Source organism: Esox lucius, chromosome 4 (genome assembly GCF_011004845.1).
Source record: "Esox lucius isolate fEsoLuc1 chromosome 4, fEsoLuc1.pri, whole genome shotgun sequence".
In the NCBI taxonomy this organism is placed as follows: Eukaryota; Metazoa; Chordata; class Actinopteri; order Esociformes; family Esocidae; genus Esox; species Esox lucius.
In genome coordinates this window covers 16,282,855-16,306,499 of record NC_047572.1, presented here as the reverse complement: position 1 = coordinate 16,306,499, position 23,645 = coordinate 16,282,855, and the positions used below count along the sequence as shown (strand labels likewise).

General features: G+C 42.3%; 1 protein-coding gene across 14 annotated transcripts in view; it reads left to right on the top strand.

Annotated features, from left to right (window-relative positions):
* Positions 1-369: 369 nt before the first annotated feature.
* The window catches only part of LOC105026270 (ankyrin repeat domain-containing protein 17-like), a 42,183-nt gene continuing 18,907 nt past the window's right edge, over positions 370-23,645 (top strand). For 8 of the 14 annotated variants that reach the window (XM_029119203.2, XM_029119208.2, XM_029119207.2 and 5 more), the window contains exons 1-7: positions 370-822; positions 9,619-9,772; positions 16,207-16,363; positions 17,235-17,397; positions 20,183-20,330; positions 22,436-22,669; positions 22,906-23,000. In XM_029119203.2, coding sequence (XP_028975036.1) covers positions 550-822; positions 9,619-9,772; positions 16,207-16,363; positions 17,235-17,397; positions 20,183-20,330; positions 22,436-22,669; positions 22,906-23,000 — 1,224 coding nt within the window. In that variant the 5' untranslated portion in view covers positions 370-549. The remainder of the gene's footprint in view (positions 823-9,618; positions 9,773-16,206; positions 16,364-17,234; positions 17,398-20,182; positions 20,331-22,435; positions 22,670-22,905; positions 23,001-23,645) is intronic. The other 6 variants (XM_029119211.2, XM_029119204.2, XM_029119210.2 and 3 more) reach the window with 5 other exon arrangements.

Below are 23,645 nucleotides of genomic sequence, written 5' to 3'. Positions count from 1 at the left end.
ACAAGTAACCTTATTATTGCAGAATGGGGCTATGCTAATTACGTTAGTCTACTGTATACTCTTTATTGAGGGCAAATCATTCTGTTTTTCTTTTGGTGTTATCCACACATGACCCTTCCAAATATCATGGGGACATGATTGTATGATCGCATGAATTCCATACCAATTTTCTTGGAATACCAGTGATGCCAGTGCCAGTCAGGGCACTGCACGTATTGACGTTAGTTCTGAGAGTCTCGTGATATCGGTAAACCTAACTTGACGCTGCGAGCTTCTGTTAAAAAAGCACCAACGTAAACCAATCATTAACATCTATTTTTAGAGCTCAGCCAATGGCGATCTTAGTATTTTGTTTAGAGGCTGGGTTTCGGAGAAGCAGTGCGTAGTGAGTTAGGTTGTTAGAAAGTTAATGGCTGGGGGAAAGAAATCCTCCTCAACCCTCGCTTCGGGAGAGTTTCAGGATTCCCTGAAGTAAAAACGACAAAGATACTCCCGAATGAAGTTACAGTCAACAATAAGAACGCTAATATACGTATTGTCAATATAAGTATGCAGGATGCAGTAGCCGGGACAGCAATGCTGACGGACGGCTTCGAGGACGAGATTGACTCGGTGACTCCTCGCACCCCAGCGGTAGGGATGGGGGTAGGAGCAACACCAGGAGTCGGACTCGGGGGCATAGGGATTGGTGTGGGAAAGAAAGTACGCTTGTTTGGCGATCCAGGTGGGCCTACTACAGACAGACTGGATTTCAAACTGGCTGCAGCTGCAGTCCTTTCCTCTGGTCCCGGTTCCAATAGCGACGAAGACGAGGTCTCAGAGGTAACGTTAGGCTACTGAGCTAGCTAGTTGTTAGCTCATTTCTCTAGCTGCTGTGCGGGCAGCCACCTCCTAGGCTGACGAAATAACCTACATAACAAGTACGAATGTTCTCGAAGCATGTCTCTAGCAAACTATTAATCATGACTAGTCAGCCATAATGACAATAATAGCGAAATACACCGGGATAAATAAATGCTTACATGATTAAATGTTTTATTTATGCGGCGTAGGCTGTCCACGGCCTAGTTCGGGTGGAAACGACCATGGCATCGTCAGTTCTAGCTTAGCTAGCTAACGTTGGCTAGTTAGCAAGTTAGCAATCGTCTCACAGTACAGGCATTCTAAACTTTGCACATTGACTGTACATGGTGGAAGAGCACACAGAACAGGCGAACGTGAGCTGTCATTCTTGCCAATCTTAGCTAATAAAACGAGCTGTTTGCTACAATTTTATCGTAATGGTGCAATTACGTCACCTTTCCTAATTACGTGTACATTTTAAATCCTTCAACTCTTCAACACATGTTTTAGATAGCTAACGTTAGCGTTAGCTATCCTACCAGGTTGACATGATCAACTGTCTTTCGTGATAACGGACACAGAGGGATCAGACAGATGACACGGTGGTCTCACCTCAGGAGGCAGTGCCAGCTAAATAGCCACATCTATGTCACTGTCTTGCGTTACGATTTACATCTCGTATCCTTACTGAGTTGTGTCCAGCTTCCCATGTGTGGCTGTCAGGGCACAGCTGAGGTTAACACTTTTCAATTTGTTTAGCTCAGCTGATCTGCAACATGTGCACACTGACTTCATGATCTGTCATCATCTCTTCTGTCATCTGTGATGATGATGACAGCCCAACAGTACTGGTAAATTGTATGTTTATTAGTTGCCGGTGACATGTGTGGTGTCTGTGTGCTCACAAACCAATGAACATCCACTGCAGTATGTTAATCAGACCATTTCAGGTAAAGGAGTGATTTGAAACTACAGCTCTAGTTACCCTGCCACACCCTGTACTACCCTAACTTGGTAGTACAGGGTGCTATCAGGTTGTCTTCACTGACACGTTGCTGTTACCTGTCCGATCAACTTCCTACATGGGGGCAAAATGTGCCATGCCTGCCTTGCTATTCTAAATGTTGACATGTAATTAGACTTGCATGGTGTCATGTGACAGTTTGCCCATTTTAGGAGCCAAGACTTTGAATGTGTGCGCACGAAGCATATCAGAATTAACTAAATGGCTAGCTAGATAGCCCGTCTTTTAGAGCCAGAGGTGTCGAATTATGTGATTCTGGGTCTTGCTGTGTAGCATTTAACCACCTATGGTAGCTGGGTGATGCAGCGTTGGTGGGTGACGATATCAGACAATTGGATGTAATCCTTTCTTAAGGACAGCTCTGTGGTTGCAACGATGCCCATGGCATAAGAACGGTCTTCCACTAAAAGATACTGCTTATCACCGGTAAAGCGACGTTGCAAAGCTTATTGACCATGGGTGGTTAAATGCTATACAGCTGGTCCCAAAAGCCAGTATGCCTGTAATGGACAAGTCTGTGTCTGAGTTATGCATGAGAAGATATGGTGATAGTGTCTCCGGGCCAAATCCAGATAATACTGGAAATTCAATCCACTGATACTTTTTCCAGAACTTTACATAACGTGCACCTGCATTGAGCATCCAATCATGGTCCGTAGGTGGCGTTTAGCGGATATTATGGCTTGTGCATTTAAAACTGTTGCTAGCTCCTGTCAGTGCAGTCGAATGTCAAAACATACCTATTTAAATGAGTAAATCAGGCTTGACTGTAGTTGGATACTGATGATACCTGTTGAGTTACCACCGGCCACTATACAATACTTCACTAGTAAACACTCAGCATTACGTTGGCACTGGATTTGAAGTTCTTATGTTTTAGCTGGAAAACGGTTCCAGGGATACCGGTCGTGTGTTATCTTTCTCTCATCCGCTCTCGATCTCTCACACGCGTTTTCTCTCTCCCTTTCCATCTCTTGTGCCCTCTCGTTTTCTCGCTCTTTCTGTGTGTGCACCGTCTGTCTTGTGATAGAAATCAGATGCCAAGCCAGAGAGGATGAAGGCAAGACACATGTAATTTAACAGCAGAACTATTGTTTGGAATTAGATTGAGGCTGAATGTAAAGTATATGTTTGTCCTGTGTCATTTGTTGTGGCCTTCTTAAAAGGCCTGGAGGATCTAGTTGAAAGGGAGGTATTGTTGTGAAACGTTAGCCCAGTGGAAAGCTCACTCCTGTGGGCTGCAGCTAAACTCTGAGCTCCAGGATTAAGCAGATGCCTTTCCAGGCCTTTCCAGCTCTCCAAATGCAACACAGTGCTGGGAACTGTAGTTCATTGATGGGCAGGACTGATGTCCACTATTGTTTGTGAGTCCCTCTCGGAACTACATCCCCCAAAGGTCATTGTGTTCTGCATTCCAAGCGTCTAGCTGCATTCCTCTACACTGACTGCCGCTGAGTTTGTCTGTCGACTCCCAGTAGCTTATTCTTACTAGTCCTCATCTTGCCGATGGGCAATCTTAAAGACAACTAACTCAGTAAGCTCAGTCATGACATTTTGGTTAAATGCTTTTTCAGTTGCTGATGGCACATTGTTTTGAAGTCCAATCAGCATGGCAAGTGTTTACATGTACTTAAAATGTGGCACTGAAACGATTTTCCTAAAAAAAATTTTTTGAATGAGAAGTTTAACCCACATCATTATTGCTCTTTGAATATTTCTATTGTTAAATTCACAGTAGTTATTCCGCGCTTGTATTTGCACTCTGATTACATATCACAAATCTGCCAAGCACTGCTAGTAAACAGGACACTAGTTTGGAACTGGGACTGGTTAGTGGGCATGTTGCTGGGTACACAGACCCCCTCTCTCGCCCTGACCTTGGGAAGCGTGTGCTGCCGTCCCCAACCTGGGCTGGATCTACCGAATTTTCTGCATGCTGTTTTCCTGCTGGAACCTGCTGTTCTGTGTAATTGGGTGAGTTATAGGCCACTACTCCCACGCTTCAGTACCCCCTGTCCCCCAGATGGGCACTGGTTTTTTGAATATTCGTAAAGGAAATTAGTACTCGAATACTTTTGAGTATTCGTCTATTACAAAGAAACAGGACATTCAATTGAATAGGCCTGAACATGCTTTCTCTAAATACTGTTAAAATTCATATCTCAGATTTTTTTACCATAACATTTTAAAAAGAAAATGTGTGTTGTTTGTATGTGATGTCTGTTGTTTATGTCAATCAAGCGGCAGTGGTGGTATGGTGGTCAAGTTAGATGGGCACAGTCTGTACAGCTAGCCAATGGGTGATAGTTCACTAACTCAAGGGAAGATGGAATACATTTAAGAAATGTTAAAGTTTCTGACAAAAGTGATTTGGTGTAAAGTTCTGCTATTGATCCTGAAGGTGGTTGGGACGTGTAGAAAACAATATGTTAAGCAAATAGCATATAGCTGCACAGTATGTCTAACTGGCTTCTCTATACTTCTCTGTTGTAGCTAAGCACTGTCATGAGTTGATATATGATGGTTTGTAGTTGTGTAGCTGAGTTTGGTGTGGCTACCACTGCTTCTCTCTTTCTGTCTGGTCTGAATGCATTGAACCTACAATATGAGAACTGCAACCATGCGCACGTTATTTTGTAGTGTCAGGTTAAACACATTGGTAATGTTTTAATAACCAAACCCTATTTGAATAATAAAGGTTACTATTTGAATAATAAAATACTGTCCAATGCTCATCCCTACTATGTAGAGCCCCATACCACAGAGTTGGGTTCCACAGGCATGTCTCTCAGAGCAAGGATTTAGGCCTTTGGACTTTCTGCCGAATCTACCAATTGTGCAGAGGAAGGCCTCTCGGTATTCCTCTGCATATTAGTATTGGCATTTAAAAGCAGAAACTATTAAAATGTGATTTTAAGTTGCATGCAGTCTATTAAAAATGCCATTAGTTTTAGCCTTTGCTTTTGACTGAAATATTCAGCTCTGTCTTTTTATATTTCAGCTGTCCATGCTTTATGATATCCTCTAGGGATTAAGAAATCAATGCAGTATAGTATTGCAGTTTCCCCCCCCCCCCTATGACATTGTATCAATACACTGACACCAAGAATAGATTTTGGTTTTATTAATCCCAAATGTGTGTGATTTTGTCATTGGTGGGTAGAATGTTTATTTCACCAGCTACCCCGGAATGTGGTCGCACAGGGCTATGTACAGTGCTAGTTTTTCACTTGCTGTTTTGGGACATAAAAAGGTGTAATCTTGTCCTTCCAAATAAATTGTAACCTTATCTTAAATGTAACTATCTTTATTAAGTGCTATTGGTTCAATAATTTAATCTAAAACTGCACCTGGGTAAGGTTCCTATGAGCTTCCCTCAGATCTCTTCAATCAAAACTGCAATGGTTCAGAAACATAAAGGGTGTTGCAGGTTGTACATTGTGTACTAATCTAAACCTGCTGGTGATTCATTTGCCAATATCAGTAGTTTGTTTGGGGGGGGTGTTCGTTAACGTTAACATTTGTTAGTCTAAAAATCTATTAGATTTTTAGCAATTAAGGTCTTGCTAAATGTTAATTTGTTACAGAATATACTAAACGTCAGTCTGAAGTTAAGGACTGAATAAGGTGTAATGAATAGCTTCTGTATGTGGCTTGTTTTGTTGGGTTTAATAGGCCTTCTGATTCTGAGAGCGGCCCACTTATAGAACCGCGTGCCCTGTACATCGTTTTTTATTTGCTTGCATGTTTTGCATTCTCCTTCTGTGGCATTCGTTTTCGTAAAGCTTTTCCTCACCAATTACATTCAGAAAATCCCAGTAAATCTCGGTATCATGGTTCTTTTCATTTAATCTGACTAGAAATCTGAATAGAAATTTGATTTTTTTCATTTGGTGTGTACACTAACTTCTCTGAGTGTGCCTGGTTTGCTTGGCCTCTCTCCAGAGGACCTTATGCTGACATGACAGCTGGTTGGATATGAATCAGATGTCTGTCTGTTATTTTTTTTACCCTTTTTATTTCTCCCCCAGCTTTTGTGAAGTCCAAATCACAAGGCCTTACTTAATCACAGCAACTCCCGACAGACTTTGGAGAGTTTGTCTTTATCTTGCCTAGCTCTTCTTTTCCCACATGCTTAACCAGGAAGTTGTGTTGGAAAACACATTAACCAGCGAAACACCACGACTGACCAACGTGCAAACAGAGTTGCTGGAGGGTGATGAGGCAAGACAACCATGGCTGACCGACCCCAAGCCAATGTGCATGGCCCACAATGTCGATATGCTGCTATGAGGTTAGGCTAAAAGAGGCAGTTTTACTGGTATGCTGTTCAGGAGCGCTCAATGCATGTTTTTGATATATACCTTATGGAACACATGTTTTGCTCATTGACCCAGATGGAGCTTTGCATATAATACAAACAAATGTTTTTTAGTCAAATAATGGAGTTCGGCTTCAAAACCTCTGCGCAGGAATCAGCTTAAAATGAACCAAAATTTAGAAATTCTGTGATTTCGACTAATATTTTCCCAGAGTGGCGCTGGTGTCACTAATGTTATGAGTTGGTTGCCCGAAGTGCGTACTGAAATAAAGCTGCTAAGAGAAACGTATTTCATCAGCTGGAATATGTTTAATAAAAAATTCCCAGACAGATGTTTAACATAGCCACTTGCACTTGTCTGTGGGAGAATGTTCTGCCATCCGAATCTAAGTAGTGTAATCTGACAATCACTATCAGTTGTTTTTAATAACAATTGGACTATTTTCTAAACTGAATAATTTTTTTTGTTGCCAGCAATGCTGCAGGAAATTCTATCCCTGTCCTGCCACCTACTGTGATTTCACAATATATCTTTAAATTGTGTGATCAAGGAGGTTCAACGTCGTCTCCAATTCTGGTCACATTGTCAACATGTTCGCTTCTAGTCATTTGACAATGGTCAAGAATGTATTGGCCAAGGTCACTTTTGCTTATGATGGAAATTTGGTTTGGGTATGTCATGACCCAACATACTAAATAGATGAAACGGGATGTGATGTATTGTTTCTGATGTTTCCAACCTCCCGCTTTGCGGTAAATATCAAAAAGCTGCTTCACTGAGTCGGTGTGGCTGAAATACTATCCAACACGAGTGTGATCATTTCTATTTACTGATTAGTGCAGACCTATCCCCTTAAAGTCAGAAGGTCACAAAATAGGACTATATTTTCAAAGTCTCCAGTGGGATGATGTAAAGTGGGATGCCTGCCATAACAAGTGTCCTCTTACAGCATAGTGACCATAGATCGTAGATGTTGGATCTCTAGGCTTTTTGTGATGTGCTCAGGGTTACTGTGTTGTACAAAGCCATTGGTGGAACAATGGCTCCCGACTGGAGGAACAGGTTGTCTACCCTATACCGTCTTCGCATTTAGTCCAGGCTTTACCTCAGTTGCATGCATTTTAATTGGGATGTTTTACTCAACTCCACAACGTACTCCTCTGGGGTTGGGTTAAAAAAAAAAAGGTTTTCCAATTCATTGGGATTCTTCGTTGGATGATCTGGAAGTGATTCCTAAAAATCCTGAATCAATTTTATAAATGATGGAGTTGTTAAATGAGTGGGAAGTAAGAGAGAAAGAACCAGTCATCATGATGGACAGTGATGCTGATATGTTACAGTTTGTGGCATTGCTGGAGCTGCTTCATGTTGGCTGTTTCGCACACCGATTTAGACATGCAGGTTGCTCTCAAACTTCTGCCGTTTGGGCACATGCTTGGTCAGGTGTGCTGCATTGCATCCCTTTTTTTAATGTAGCACTACGGCCAGCCAGGGTGCTTAAAGAGAAGTGGCAAGGCCTGCCTTTACACAGACTGCTGGTTGGTACCCGGTGGAACAGTGTGCTGGAGATCCTAGAAAGGTTACTGGAGAAGCAGCCAGCAGTCTCGGCAGCTCTGCTGTGGCGTGATATGCAGTTCCCGAACAAATCATTCTTATTGAGTAATTTTTTACTGACTTGAGTGTAACAAGTCCTTTTCAGTGACTTGTTCAACTGAATCGTTCAGTCTCACCGTTTGAGGCGGATATTTACTGGATCATCGATTTCATTTGAGGTCCTCCAGTTATGTGCTCTGACCAAAGGCTGTTTTTATGTTCACAGAGAAAAATGTATCAAGCCACGCAGAACTATAAATACACGTTTATAACTGATGATTAGACGGAGTTTGTAATATGTCATTCAGATTATTGATTGTGATACAAATTGCAAAATGAATCGGTCTACTTTCCCGGAGGCCTGTATTGCAGTCAGTTGCTGACACATTTGTGCCGACCATGAAGTCCAAGGAATTCCATAGATTTTGGGATGGTCTTAAAAAAATGCTAAAGCATTTAATGCTTTCAGGAGCACAGTGGGCTCCATCATTGTAAAATGGAAGACGTTTGGAGCCACCAAGGCTCTGGCTATACTAAGTTACTAAGGAAGAAGAGGTGATCAAGACCCCAATAACCACTCTAACACAGGTTGAGTTTCTCTGCAAAGACAGAAGGAGCTCTAGGGGTCAACAAATGGGGGGGGGGGGGGGGGGGGGGGAACAAACTAGAACAGGTACAGATTGGACAGGGACTTTGAGAAATGACTGGGGGTTTGTTTTTCACTGTCCCTGACTCCCTACATTACAGTACTATAGCTGTCTTATAGTTCATACTTTCCCCCACCCCCAATCGTTTTTTCCTGACCTTGTTTGTGACTCAAGCTGGAAGAGTTTTCCTTGGTGTGGTGAAGAAAAGTTTTATACAGACCGTGTTGGACTAAAATAGAGAGACGCGTAACTGAACCTCCCTTTATAAACATTACAAATGTCTGACTGGCCTCTGGAAAAGTTGTCAAGAACCATGGAAACACACGTCTCGTCATTTGACTAGTGTGTTTGCAGTATCCCATTTATCCTAGAACCAGCCACAGCCAGTGTTTCAGCTGCAGGTGGTTTTCTGAGCCACATGCAGATAAGACTGGCCATGGAGGCACCTGTGAATTTGCTGAGTCAGATTACATTTGAGTTCAGGCTTAGTTGAGGGGCTAGAGCTGAATAACAACTATGGATGTGGATTTTTTAAGTTTATATTGTTTCTGAGAATGACAACTTCAAACAATGAGACTGGTTTACAAGATATAGCCACACACCATTTAATACCCCGTTATTTATAACACAGATCTTTTGACGATTTCGGGACGATAGGCCACAAAAATACAAAAGGCATTCACAAGTGGTTCCATAGTAACATGTTTAATCCCAAGGCTGATTAAATCATTGTATTTCGCTTGAAAGTTGTTTAACTAATTCACATTACAAGCTCTGCAATGTGTTCATGGAGTTGGCGAGGTGGCGGCGCATCGGGAGAACACCTTTCTCAAATATACGTGATCCAAGCGTTTTTGGTTAAAGTGACAGATGTGTGTATATATAGACTAGTTAATTGGAAAAAAATGTAAAGAGGGAAGATGCAACAAATAGGATAGAAATACTGGTCTAATTTAAATGTAAGTATTCTAATTTTGGGATGGATTAAGTTCAGTTTGGGACGGTTGAAATTGACGGTGCCGAGACAGTGAGGAAAAAAGTTAGTTGCAAGCCCTGCACTAATGCAGATCTCAGTTTTAAGCAATATTAAACATGTTGATGGGCAGCAGCAAAAAACGTAGCTGTCAGTGTCTAGGGTGTCAGGTATTCATTTCTTATACAACTCCCTTTCTCCATCCCCTTATTCCAGGTTGAGTCATTTATCTTGGACCAGGAAGACTTGGAAAACCCCATCATGAAGACTGCCTCAGAGCTACTACTTTCCAGTGCCACAGACGGAGTGGACCTCCGCACTGTAGACCCAGAAACACAGGCCCGTCTCGAGGCATTGCTAGAGGCTGCAGGTAAGACCTATAAACCACACCCGTTACCTTAAACCTCATCTTGTCCCTGACCTAGGCTGAGATACAGTCCCACCTTGAGGTGCTGCTACAGAGTGCAGTTAGGAACCCTGACCTCTAACCCCAACCCCTGTTGTTCAGAACCTAACTAGGCCTGATACAACAATTCTGGCTTGTCTCAAACCATTCGTTTCTCTCAGTAGAAGCTGGGATTTCATGTTCGTCTTGTTTTATTTATTTTTGCATTTGAGTGTTTGTTATTCAACATGAAGCTACAGGTTTTCATGCAAGTTGTTTTACATGAGAAACACTACAAGTCACCTTGATGTTGGTGTCAAGTTGAGTAAAACCTTGAAATTACAGATTGCTTTATTAAAGGAATAGTTTGTCCAAACTTCATATTTTTCTCAAAGTTTAAATACCAAAAGATCTTCCAGAACGCCCATAGTCATTTTTTTAAACAATACATTATTCAGCTCTGACCCAGTCTGTAAATAGCGTTATTAGAATGAATGGAAACGCTTCGTTCCGCTATCGCAAAGCTCCATTGCAAGCGAAAAATTACTCCAAAACACTTCAAACGTTCTGTCGTGATAGCATCAAACCTTGTTGTTTTTTATAACTGTACATCGACGAAACAGCCCGCAAGATTGACTGAATATATACTGGCACTAGCAAGCTATTTCTTATACCCACCATTTCTTCGGCAGTGATGTCATTGAGGTGAGCGTGAACCTTAACCTCAACAAGCTATGTGAAGATAGGTTGCTTCACCTAGCCTTTTAAAATAGCTGCTATTTTACACCTAATTATATTATTGCTATAGTTTTTGCTATATTTTTGCTTGATATATTTCTTAATTCTTACTATGTAAAATATCGTAAGCCATATCACAAGATGCTGTGTTATTCGGTGCATTTGATAAATAAACGTCTGGATTTCCTTTGTAAGTATCGATGTCGACTTCTGCCTGCTCGTGGATCTTAATTAAGTTCTACCCGCTCTGCTATTGGTACAATACCTCTGCCTCTCCTGAGTCATGTTGTGGGACAATCAGTGGAGCAACTTTGCCAACGGGACATGCAATTTTTGCGAGGAACATTTTGATACACGTGATCGTGCCCCACGTTCACTTAGAGCACTAAAGGCAGATGCAATTCCATCAAGTTCAACCTGTGGAGCCAAGCACGTTTATTTATATAGCGCAATTAATACTTAGAAGCTATTCAGTGTGCTTTACAATGAGAAGGAAAATATAAAAATGCAATAGAATTAAAACGGTCAGATCGTTACAATTCTCTAACTCGGCTGGATCCAGGGGGACTGTACATGAGCTGCAACACCCCGGTATCTCAATCCTGGCATTCCAATGCTAGGTTGCACCCGTCAGTCCCTTTGTGAGAATCTTTGCATCAGTGTATTACTCGGCTCTCTCCAGGGAGACGTTTATGCCATGTCTGTACATGCATTTTATATTCATCCTCAATGAAATACAGTTACCATAACCGTTTACTGAACCACTCCGGTATCTCAATCCTCACGCTCCAATGCTTGGATAAACCAGTCAGTCCTTTTGTGAGATAATGCCCTACATTGATGTTTAAACCGCATCACAAGAACATGCATTATCCGTCATCCGCAGATTGTTAAACTTACACAGGGGTTATTCCTCTGATAGCACCAGAACTTGCATTACAGAAAACGTTTGGTAAAAGATAGCGAAATAGACATATAATAACGAAATAAATCAAAGAAAGAGAGAGATATAAAATACATCATAAATAATCAATGTGCTTTACAAAGAAAAATAATATAAAAGTACAATAGCTTAAAAACAGATAAAAAATCTAAATAACGGCATTATAATAAAACACAGAATAAGGAAATAGAATAAAAACGGGATAAAAATATAGGGAGCTATAAAAGCTGCAAGGCTAAACAGTGTGGTTAAGTTTAAGCGCTTAGTCATAGGCGCGTCAAAAGAGAATAGTTTTTTACCTGGATTAAAAAATGTATACGTTTGGGGCACGTCTAAGATCTTCTGGTAGTTTATTACAGTTGTGTGTAGCATAACTGCTTAATGCTGCTTGACCATGTTTAGTTTGGACTCTGGGCTCTACTAGCTGACCTGAGTTAATGGATCTAAGAGCCCTTCTCGTTTTATGTTCTTCAAACATATCAGAAATGTATTCGGGGCCTAAACCATTCAGTGATTTATACACTAAAAGCACCACTTTAAAATCTATTCTGTAACCGACTGGAAGTCAGTGCAAAGATTTAAGGACCGGGGTAATGTGCTCTGTTCTCTGGTCCTGGTTAACATTCTAGCAGCAGCATTCTGAATGTTTCACAGTTTTTTGGGGGAGTCCAGTTAAGAAGCCATTACAGTAGTCAACCCTACTAGAGATAAACGCATGGATGAGCTTTTCTTGGTCTTTTTGGGACACCAAGCCCTTGATTCTGGCTATATTTTTAAGATAATAGAATGCTGTTTTGGTGACCACTTTGATATGATTGTTAAATGTGAGGTCAGAACACAAAGATTATGCACTTGGTCCTCGATTTTTAGGGCCTGAGAATCCAGCTCTTTACTAATATTTAAAAACTTGCATGAGTCACTCAATTGAAGAAGGCAGCGAAGGATAAATACAAGCTCAAATTAAAGTAATTTTTTACCTCAGTACAAAAAATAATTAGGTTGTTTTGACTTTGATGGAACTCTGATGCACTGTGTCATCTGTCGTAATTTAACTGCTAGAGTGGTCAAATGAGGGTCTTTTTACAAAGGCACTGACAACTTTCGCAAACAGTCCCTGACCAGATATGGCAATAGCTAACAGCACCTGATCTGCATGACAGCCAAGCGGGTGGCTGACAATCCGTCTTCAGGGCCCTTGGTCGTACTGATCATTAATTTAAATACAGATGCCCATTGGGTGATTGCACAACTTATAACAACTGCACACTACAGTAGTAGTCAAAATGATTTAATCAAACATTTTATATACACATTAATGCAATGGCGGTTGCTGCTTTTGCTATGTTTGTTCCATTGCCATAGCTAATTTATATCTCAACCCTTGAGGGATGATTCCTGAGGGATCAATCTCTCATAATAAGTCTGTTTGTAGGTGCTGACATTGAAGCTGAAACTCTTAATAACCATGCTGTTGTGTATGGGGGCCAATATCTTGGTGCCACTCCCCTGCAGCCGCCGTCTACGCTAACAGTTGTAGTGTGAACTCAAACTAACATTGAAAATGTATATAAACAGAATTTGCCCAAGTATTAAAGTAATCCACAAAAATACAGCACCCGGAAGAGAAACTGATGGATATCCCTGTTGGCTCTTTTTTGTTTTCTAGACAAAAATCAATTGCCGATTCAGAAAAGTTGGCTACTGTTCAAACTGTACTTTACTGTTTGGACAAGCGATGTCCATACAAGCTAGGACACTTAAAATCCGAGTCAAGATGTGACCAGTAGCTTACGGCTGTAACTTACAGCTGAAGCGACATCAGTTGCCTCAACCTTAGGTCTTTGTTTGTGATGTGTAAACCATACTGGAAAATATGCTCATTTTAGACCCCTCATGTCCCCTAAAATGGGGAAGTGGGCCGAAGGCTTCATTGCGACATTCCCAAACGTAACTGGGCCACCAATGATCAGCAAATTGTAGGGGTCAGCCAAAGAAGTTGAAGGTCTCACCTTGTTGACTACATTGAACTGGCTGATGCCTTCAATGAACTTGACCTTGTTTGGATGTTTTTCCCCCAGTTATGTCCTCTAACCATATCTATGCATCTACCCCATCAAAACCATCAGAACCTGAAAGGGTTCCTGACAACCCCATTCCCCTCTAGAGACCCCAACTCGTCCCCTTTAGTACATCCCCAAACCTAACACCTCAGGCTTTAGTTTATGTTGGTCTGTGGTAGTGACTGTGGTGACTCACTGTGCTGTCTGGCTCTTGAGTGTTGTAGTGTTAGTTTGGTTGCATAAACATTCACTCATCTGGGTTAGGGTTACTTCCTGGTTCAGTGAGCAGTGTGGGAAGCAGAACGACCTATTGGTAACCTTGGACCTTGAATCTGGTATGCCCCTCATCTAAGAGGAACGAAGTTAGCCAATGGGTTCTCCAAAACATCCTCCTCTATAGCTGAAGCATTCTCTTAAGGCGACTTTAGACCCCCAATTCAGTTTGTTGATCTTATTCTGAATGATCACCACTTACTAGCGAGTGGTAGCGAGATAACAAGCAGAATGTTATTTTTTTGTACCTTTTTTCTTGACAATACTGCAACCATTTGTCTAGTACGCTATAGCTACAGGCTAGCCTTAGCTAGTTGAAAGTTGCCTGTAGTGTAGTTCAGATGAGAGCTCAGCAGTCAGGCAAATGGCTTGTTGGACTTGTATATCCACCAGCTTTGCATAATTTCATATGAATCAGAAGCAATCTAGCATAAGGAACTACTGCTTTGGTAGCCAGTTGGATATGTTGTGAGGGGAGGAAAATGCATGAACCTTTGCATAGTGGTTCCTTGGGCTGGCAACTGCTCTCTAACTCTCAGCCTTGTTTCTTCCTCCAATAATGGCTTTAATAATTGCTAGTCAAAATAGTTTTCTAGGCAGAAATCATAGCATGTTTTTTTTAAGATCGCAGGTAGCTGCTGTGTTCTTTTATATCTAAACCTACATTTCTTGTATAAATATGACTACTATCCCAGTGTCGATAGCTCTCCTATGCTGCTAGCTCTCAATCTTAACTGTAATGGCTTGAATGTCACCCATTGGGGCGCCCATTGGCACTCCCATGACCATCACACACCACTTATGCCCCTTATGATCCAGAAAAATCTCTGTTGATGGGATTTGGTTTATATTTATATATTTATAGTTTTCTCTCTTGGCCGCAAGTTGCTGGAACTAAGAAAATGCCGTAATCATGAGTTAGATATCAAGAGGGAGGGAATAAATCTGGACACTGGGCAGCGACTTTAAATCGGTGCCTGCGGCATTGATGGTTTCAGCCTACGTTTCTGTGCTGAATTAATGATCAACCACCCTGACCCCAGGCGTCCACTACTTCCTTTTTGCCATGCCTGCCTGCCCACCCAGGGGAAAGTTGTGAAATCCTTCTGACAGCCAAGCAAAGGCTAAGTTTAGACTGACTGAGAGCAGAGGGTATCAGTGGTGAAAACACTGATTGGCTGGACCCACTCGCCAGCACTGAGCTCAGCTAGTTTTATTGGTCAACTAATTTAGGGTAGAGGCAAAGATCCGAGGTAAAAGCTGGGCCCTTTCTCTACTTTTTCCCCCTGTCCTTGCTACTCCCCTGTCTCATGTCAACGCACTTATTTTGTTGCTTGGATGGTCTTCCTGGATTGGAAGCAGTTCTTGCTGCTTCTTCTGAAAGATATCTTTCAATTAAGGTCAGCAGAACGAGCAGACGTTTTTTCCTCCTGTCTGCTCTCCTCATTTTTCTCAGTCATTCATTCTGGTTTGAGGTTCTTGCTTTTGTTCCAGCTGTGCATTTCCACCCCCCCCTCCACCCTCCCCCACACAAACACACACTCCGTTAGACTGCCCCTCTGTGCTTCATCTATAATTCACATAAATGGTGCTCTGCTTCTTTGTTGCATTAACTGTCCTTTACCCCTTAGCCCAAGCACCATTATCCCCTAGCTTCACCTCCTCCTGTCCCCTAGCTTCACCTCCTCCTGTCCCCTAGCTACCCATCCACCTGTCCCCCAGCTTCCCAATTGATTAAGGTGCTTTCTCCTCCATTCAAACAGTTCCTCGTTGCGAACTTGAAGTTGTAGCCAAACACAGAGGATCTTGTGTCCGACCTCCTCGGTCAATTCTCTGGTTTTCTTTCTTTTGCCCATGATAATCACAATACACACTGTGACACAAAACAAGAGAATTACTTCAGTCATTCAAATAATGCAGGCACCTGCATCTCACCACAGGTGGGTTAAATTCAAAAGTAATGGAGCATAACCTGCTTGAACTGCTAGAAGGTGCCAATAATATTGTCAGGGCCATTTAAGGTTTTGTTTGAGGAGCAGAGCGTAGTTCATTATTCAGATTAAAACATATCTTTCTGCAAGGCATTTAATATCAATAGTGTTCTTTAAGAATTGGTGCATTATTTGATTGATATGCCAGGATGCTAGTACATTATGCCACGACTATGTAACCGCCCACTGATTAGGGGAGATCTACATTTGCTGGACAGTTGGGACCTGATTAACCCATGCTTGTGTGTGTTTCTGTGTTTTTTCTGAATGCCTCTACTAACCATGGATTGGATTGGCTGTGCTGGATTTTCACCTCTACGCCATTCCTCGTCCGTCTGCCTGGCTGCCTGGTGTGATTTTTGTCCCTGTGCCAATTATGCCTGCTGTTTCCTGTGATGACCTTTAAACTGGAAGGCATTGGTAAACTGTCGACTGCGGATGGTAAAGCGTTTGCAGATCCCGAAGTGCTGCGGAGGCTGACGTCCTCAGTGAGCTGTGCCCTGGACGAGGCGGCCGCCGCCCTGACGCGCATGAGAGCAGAGAACACGCTCAACGCCGGGCAGGCCGATAAGTATGTATCCACACCGATCTAGATCCATCACCACAGAGAGCACAGATATACTCTACGCAGTGGTTCCCAACCTTTTTGGGGAAAGATACCAAGCTCCGAATTCTGACCTGCACTGGTTATGCCTAAGTGCCCCCTCATGTTCATTTCACTAGTAAGCATATGGTCCCATTAGTCTTCAAGTACCTCCTCTGGGGTGGCCTAGTACCCCCAGGGGTCCTGGTACGGCTGGTTGGGAACCACTGCTCAACGACCCTATCAACGTTTTCCCTCTCAAATCACCCTTTTGTAATAGAAATACAAGGCAACAATTGTGGATGATGTAAATCCAGAACAATGCTTAATCCCCATCAGTCAACCACTGTTGAGGTTGGTTTTGGGAAGCCTTTCCATCTATCGGGGTGACCGCTTCATAAAACGGCTGGACGATGGCAGAGTACCCGCTTACACAGACGGGCATTTGTTTGTGGCATTATTTATTTGTGATTAATAATGATATAAATGAATAAGTGTCAATACGTTGAATACATTTGAGTTGATTTCCTAATTTCTACAATTGTTTCTCATGTTGTTAAATGTTATTTTAATGGATCCTATAATTCTGTCTGTGTTTGGCCCTGATTTAACCGACACGTAACGTATCAGAGCTGAGAACTGACTAGTGTGACCAACTGAATCTAGAAATCATGTATTACCGCTCTGATTAATAAGTCAAACAGCTAAGTCAAGCATATTGTGTGTGTGGAGGGGTGTGTGGAGGGGTGTGTGGAGGGGTGTGTGGAGGGGTGTGTGGAGGTTTGTGTGTGTGTGTGGGGTTGTGTGTGTGTGTGTGTGTGGGTGTGTACTCCTGTCACAGTCGCGGTAATTGTAGCAGTCTGGTTATTTTCAGCCGTAGTCTAGCGGAGGCGTGTTCGGACGGAGACGTGAATGCGGTGAGAAAGCTGCTAGACGAAGGCCGAAGCGTCAACGAACACACGGAAGAGGGAGAGAGTCTGTTGTGCCTAGCCTGCTCTGCTGGATACTATGAACTCGCTCAGGTGGGTCGGCGTGTGTGAAAGAGGGAGTGAGCCCATTGGCAGTGTGTGCGCGTAAGACCTGTGGGATAATCCTGACTGAGTGAACTGAAGAGCATTCTGCTCATGGGCACCGTCTCTGCTCCGCCCATTTGGCAGCACATATGTCAGGCTTCTCGGGGGGATTTCAGGAAGAAATGGAGAATGGGGCTCGTTCAATTAAGTTAGATGAAATCTTAAAGGTGAACAGCGGTTACTTGATCTCCGCATTCAAATGGCCAAAACGGGGTTCTTAAAAAGGGATCTCTCCCTGGTTGTTTGGGTTGGGTAATGTGCTGCTCTCTCTGTTTCAATAGCTTAGAATCAGAATGTGTTGTAGTCTAAAACCAAACATTTGTTTGTAAAGTGGGTCTTCTCAGATGTAGATTTCACATGTTCCCATTTTTTCCATATTGAACAATAACGATATTTTTCTCCCTTTGTGCGTTCACTCCTTTTACATACACTGCTCAAAGAAATTAAAGGAACACAATCATCACAGTATAAGACCAAGTCAACTAAACCTCAATTTGTCCAGTTAGGATGCAATTGTGAATCAATGTCACCTGTTTCTGGCGCAAGACAACCCCCAAAAAAGGAATGGTTTTGCAGGTGGTGGCCACAGACAGTTGCTCTTTCCTTATCCTTCTGGACTGATTCTTCACTAGTATTGTGTTTTGCTAGATTCTTGTCACTACTGGCAGAGTTGAGGAGTAACGGATTACAAGTAATCCGTTACTTGAAGACAAATCCGTTACTAAAAAACAATAACTCTAATCCGTTAAGTTACCAACTAAAATATTGTAATTGGAAAAATATATGATTACTTTTGAATTACTTCAATTGAAAATGAATAGTTGTGTGAAATAACACTGCATGTTAGGTTTTTTAATATAATGTTTTAAAAACATATTTGAACCAAAATTATAATTTCATGCCTCAGTTGTTGGGTGTGATCATAATGTGCGCAAAGGTGGGCGTGCATAACCAGATTAGTGTCCGATGAAGCGCTAGTTTAACTGGTAAAAACAGTCTAATTACGATAATATAAGCCTACCCAAATATAATGTGATTTAGTTATCCACTTTACGCATCTTTCTCAGAACAATGATAGGCGATAGGCCTACCTAGTGTTATATATTTTTCAAGTTTCAAGGTCTATTTGTCAAATGCACTGAACAACGCAGCCAGGAAGAGTGGCACTGAACAACTCAGACAGGAATTGTTTTGAAGATTAGGCAACTATTAATTGTAACAAGGCGCTGCCTTCAAGATAAAACATTCTAAGGTATTTATCATGACATTTGAGGAGAAAATGTGTTGGGAAGCAAAAGGATGAGGATTAGCATTTGACACAGCCACCTCAACTCGGTCCATACATGTAGACCATATTATCCTGCTTTTCCTTTGCATCTCAGAAAATTGTGGTTGTCATTGGCTGCTGACCGCATGTAATTACAGTTTATTTCTTTGATTTGCATTTTGAAAATCCATTGCTGGTGGCCCTAATAATCGCAGGTTACACTCATGCGGGTAAAATGTATTTGTGTGCGGGTGTTCACGATTGGAAACGTGCATTCGCGTGCTTAGAGCTTTTGCAATGTTTTGACAATGTTTTTGGTTGTGGTGCAAAACAGACAAAACAACAAACAATCAGACTACTGCAGATTTAATGTATGCAAATTCTGTTTTTGGCCAGATATGTGAACTCTTAACATTGATTGATCCTGCAAAAATGTGTTCAGTAGGTTATAGGCTATTCCTATTTGTTTTCTAATGCCTCTTAATATTAAAGTAATCTAAAAGTAATTCAAAGTAATCAGATTATGTTACTGAGTTTTAGTAATCAAAAAGTTAAGTTACTGATTACAAATGTGCACAGGTAACTTGTACCTGTAACAGATTACGTTTAAAAAGTAGCCTACCCAACCCTGACTACTGGTAGCATGAGATGGTATCTGCATCCCATTCAGGTTGCACAGGGTTACATGAGGGATAAATTTTTTTTATAACTCATCCGTTTAAATTATATTAAGTCTTATAATTATGGGGCGTGGCCTGTTGAGTGACAAGTGTGACGCTGTCACTTGTGTAACTCTTAGCGGTTTGTCTAACACGATCATGTCACATCTGTGGGAGAAAGTGGAACAAAGGAACAACACCTCAAAATATATATGACCGTCTTTAAAAAAAAAGGGTTGTCCTTTGAAGACAATGTATATATTAGCTGTCAAAAGTCAAGTAGCAAAGACCGGTACTTACAGTTGAAACTGTGTGTAGCAGACATGGTGGAGGCATCATAGGTAACCATAGACGCTTGGAACAAATATAAAAGTGCCTTTTCTAACGTTTATATTAAAGATGGAGGCTAAATAGCTACCGTCATATGCAGTCTAACCATAGGAATCTAAGGCTGGCGTCTTAATGTTATGAAAAGTCATGTTATAATCAAGTGACATCCAAATAAATGGCTCATAACCATACAGTCTATGCTCTTAACTAAATGTATGTGAAAATCTAATATTTAATCTGCAAGTCTTGACATGTTTTTTTAACAGACTATCGTCTCGTCAAAATCTACATTTGCAAAATTACCACATTTGTATATTTAAATAACGCTGAAGCGTAGTAACCGTGACATCATATTCATTTTATTTTATTTTTTTACAGTCTATGATGTTGATGCCAAATAGCCTTTAATCAGTGATCTGACCCTTGAACTGTGGTTGGTGGACCTCTGTCCATGACCCTTGCTGTGATTGGTTGTTAGGTGCTACTGGCGATGCATGCCAATGTGGAGGACCGGGGGATTAAAGGTGACATCACGCCCCTGATGGCGGCGGCAAGCGGAGGTTATGTTGACATCGTGAAGTTGCTCCTGGTCCACGGTGCTGACGTCAATGCTCAGTCTTCCACCGGTACACACACACACACACACACACACACACACACACACACAGTTTGTATGGCTATCCTCATGGGGACCAAATAGAAATTGCATGCTTTCTTGCCCTAATCTTAACCCTAACCGCAATAAAGTAAAATGTACAGGTGCTGGTCATAACATTTGAATATCATCAAAAAGTTGATTTATTTCAGCTGTCCAAAAGACGACCATTGACACCTTGCACAAGGATGGCAAGACACAAAAGGTCATAGCTAAAGAGGCTGGCTGTTCACAGAGCTCTGTGTCCAAGCCCATTAATAGAGAGGCGACGGGAAGGAAAATATGTGGTAGAAAAAAAGTGTACAAGCAATAGGGATAACTGCACCCTGGAGAGGATTGTGAAACAAAACCCATTCAAAAATGTGGGGGAGATGCACAAAGAGTGGACTGCAGCTGGAGTCAGTGCTTCAAGAACCACCTTGCACAGACATATGCAATACGTGGGTTTCAGCTGTCGCATTCATTGTGTCAAGCCACTCTTGAACAAGACACAGCGTCAGAAGCGTCTCGCCTGGGCTAAAGGCTAAAAGGACTGGACTGCTGCTGAGTTATGTGCTCTGATGAAAGTACATTTTGCATTTCCTCTGGAAATCAAGCTCTCAGAGTCTGGAGGAAGAGAGGAGAGGCACAGAATCCACGTTGCTTGAAGTCCAGTGTAAAGTTTCCACAGTCCGTGATGGTTTGGGGTGCCATGTCATCTGCTGGTGTTGGTCCACTGTGTTTTCTGAGGTCCAAGGTCAACGCAGCCGTCTACCAGGAAGTTTTGGAGAACTTCATGCTTCCTGCTGCTGACCAACTTTATGGAGATGCAGATTTCATTTTCCAACAGGACTTGGCACCTGCACACAGTGCCAAAGCTACCAGTACCTGGTTTAAGGACCGTGGTATCCCTGTTCTTAATTGGCCAGCAAACACGCCTCACCTTAACCCTATAGAAAACCTAGGGGGTATTGTGAAGAGGAAGATGTGATATGCCAGACCCAACAATGCAGAAGAGCTGAAGGCCACTATCAGAGCAACCTGGGCTCTCATAACACCTGAGCAGTGCCACAGACTGATCGACTCCATGCCACGTCGCATTGCTGCAGTAATTCAGGCAAAAGGAGCCCCAACTAAGTATTGAGTGCTGTACATGCTCATACTTTTCATGTTCATACTTTTCATGTTCATACTTTTCATGTTCATACTTTTCAGTTGGCCAACATTTCTAAAAATATTTTTTTTGTATTGGTCTTAAGTAATATTCAAATTTTCTGAGATACTGAATTTGGGATTTTCATTAGTTGTCAGTTATAATCATCACAATTAAAAGATATAAACATTTGAAATATCAGTCTGTGTGTAATGAATGAATATAATATACAAGTTTCACTTTTTGAATGGAATTACTGAAATAAATCAACTTTTTGATGATATTCTAATTTTATGACCAGCACCTGTATGCCTAAACTTTACCTAGATGTAATGCCTAACATTAACCCTATACTTAACCAGCAACGCCTGGACCTTAAAGAAACCCCAATTCTAACTCTAAAATGAATTGTAAGTTTGACCCTAAACCCTGAGCTGGATATTGATTTTGCATTAGTCAAATATTTACTGTATTTACTATACTCATTGGGAGATTTGGTCCCCATGAGTATAATTAGACTTAAAACACTGTCATCCACTGGTACAAACAGTCCAGTATTACTAGCCTCCTGGGTACACAAATCCTACCCTAATCATAAACTTTCATCCCTAGGTAACTAGGTTACCTAAACTTAACCTAGTCCAAATGTCTAAACCAAATCAGAAGTTTTACCATGAATCTAACCCATATGTCGGTGAGGACATCCCCACATGTTCAGCTGTTCATGTTTTACGTACGTTCTGCAAACCTTTAGTCTCCAGAAGGTATGTAAAACATGCTAACACACACAATCACACACACAGTCCACCACTGATACAATGATTCTTTTAATGCTCAATGTGTGTGTGTTTGTCATTGTTTTCAGTCAGCCATATGTCCTTATGCAACGAGATTGAGTGTAATTGAATCCAAACCTATGGTGTTATTCTCCCTCGGCCCTGAAGGGAACACAGCCCTGACGTATGCATGCGCCGGGGGGTTTGTAGATGTGGTGAAGGTTCTCCTAAAAGAGGGGGCCAACATCGAGGACCACAACGAGAACGGCCACACCCCCTTGATGGAGGCGGCCAGCGCGGGCCATGTAGAGGTGGCCAGGGTTCTGCTGGAGTACGGTGCCGGCATCAACACACACTCCAATGAGTTCAAGGAGAGCGCTCTCACATTGGCCTGCTACAAAGGTGTCTGGCACTCCTATGTATTCAAATGGTTTTCCTGTGGCACCGGCGTGGCCTCTGACAGCAACCTCAATTTTACAAAGACACAGAAAATACTGAGCTAAGTAGCAGTGTATGACTTAGTTCTCTTTTCTCCAACTCCCTGCCCTCGATCTCTCTGTCTGCCTCCCCCGCATCTCTCTCTGTCTCCCTCCCTTCCCCCTATCTCTGTCTGTCTCCCTGTGTCTTTCTGTCTCCAGGTCATCTGGACATGGTGAGGTTTCTGCTGGAGGCTGGGGCTGATCAAGAGCATAAGACAGATGAGATGCACACAGCATTAATGGAAGCCTGCATGGTGAGCATATAACCCCACAACAGTCTCTATCTCCCTGTCATAACACCCCCAGGCCTATAATGAACACATGACACCTACCAAATGAGGCTAGTTTTTTGCATCGGCTGTCTTTTTCACCGACTTGTCCTGCTGTCATAACCCCCTCAGGTGCTTATCGTGTCCCTGTGTCATAAACCCCTCAGGTGCTTATCGTGTCCCTGTGTCATAACCCTCTCAGGTGCTTATCGTGTCCCTGAGTCATAACCCCCTCAGGTGCTTATCGTGTCCCTGTGTCATAACCCTCTCGAGGTGCTTATCGTGTCCCTGTGTCATAACCCCCTCAGGTGCTTATCGTGTCCCTGTGTCATAACCCCCTCAGGTGCTTATCGTGTCCCTGTGTCATAACCCCCTCAGGTGCTTATCGTGTCCCTGTGTCATAACCCCCTCAGGTGCTTATCGTGTCCCTGTGTCATAACCCTCTCAGGTGCTTATCGTGTCCCTGAGTCATAACCCCCTCAGGTGCTTATCGTGTCCCTGTGTCATAACCCTCTCGAGGTGCTTATCGTGTCCCTGTGTCATAACCCCCTCAGGTGCTTATCGTGTCCCTGTGTCATAACCCCCTCAGGTGCTTATCGTGTCCCTGTGTCATAACCCCCTCAGGTGCTT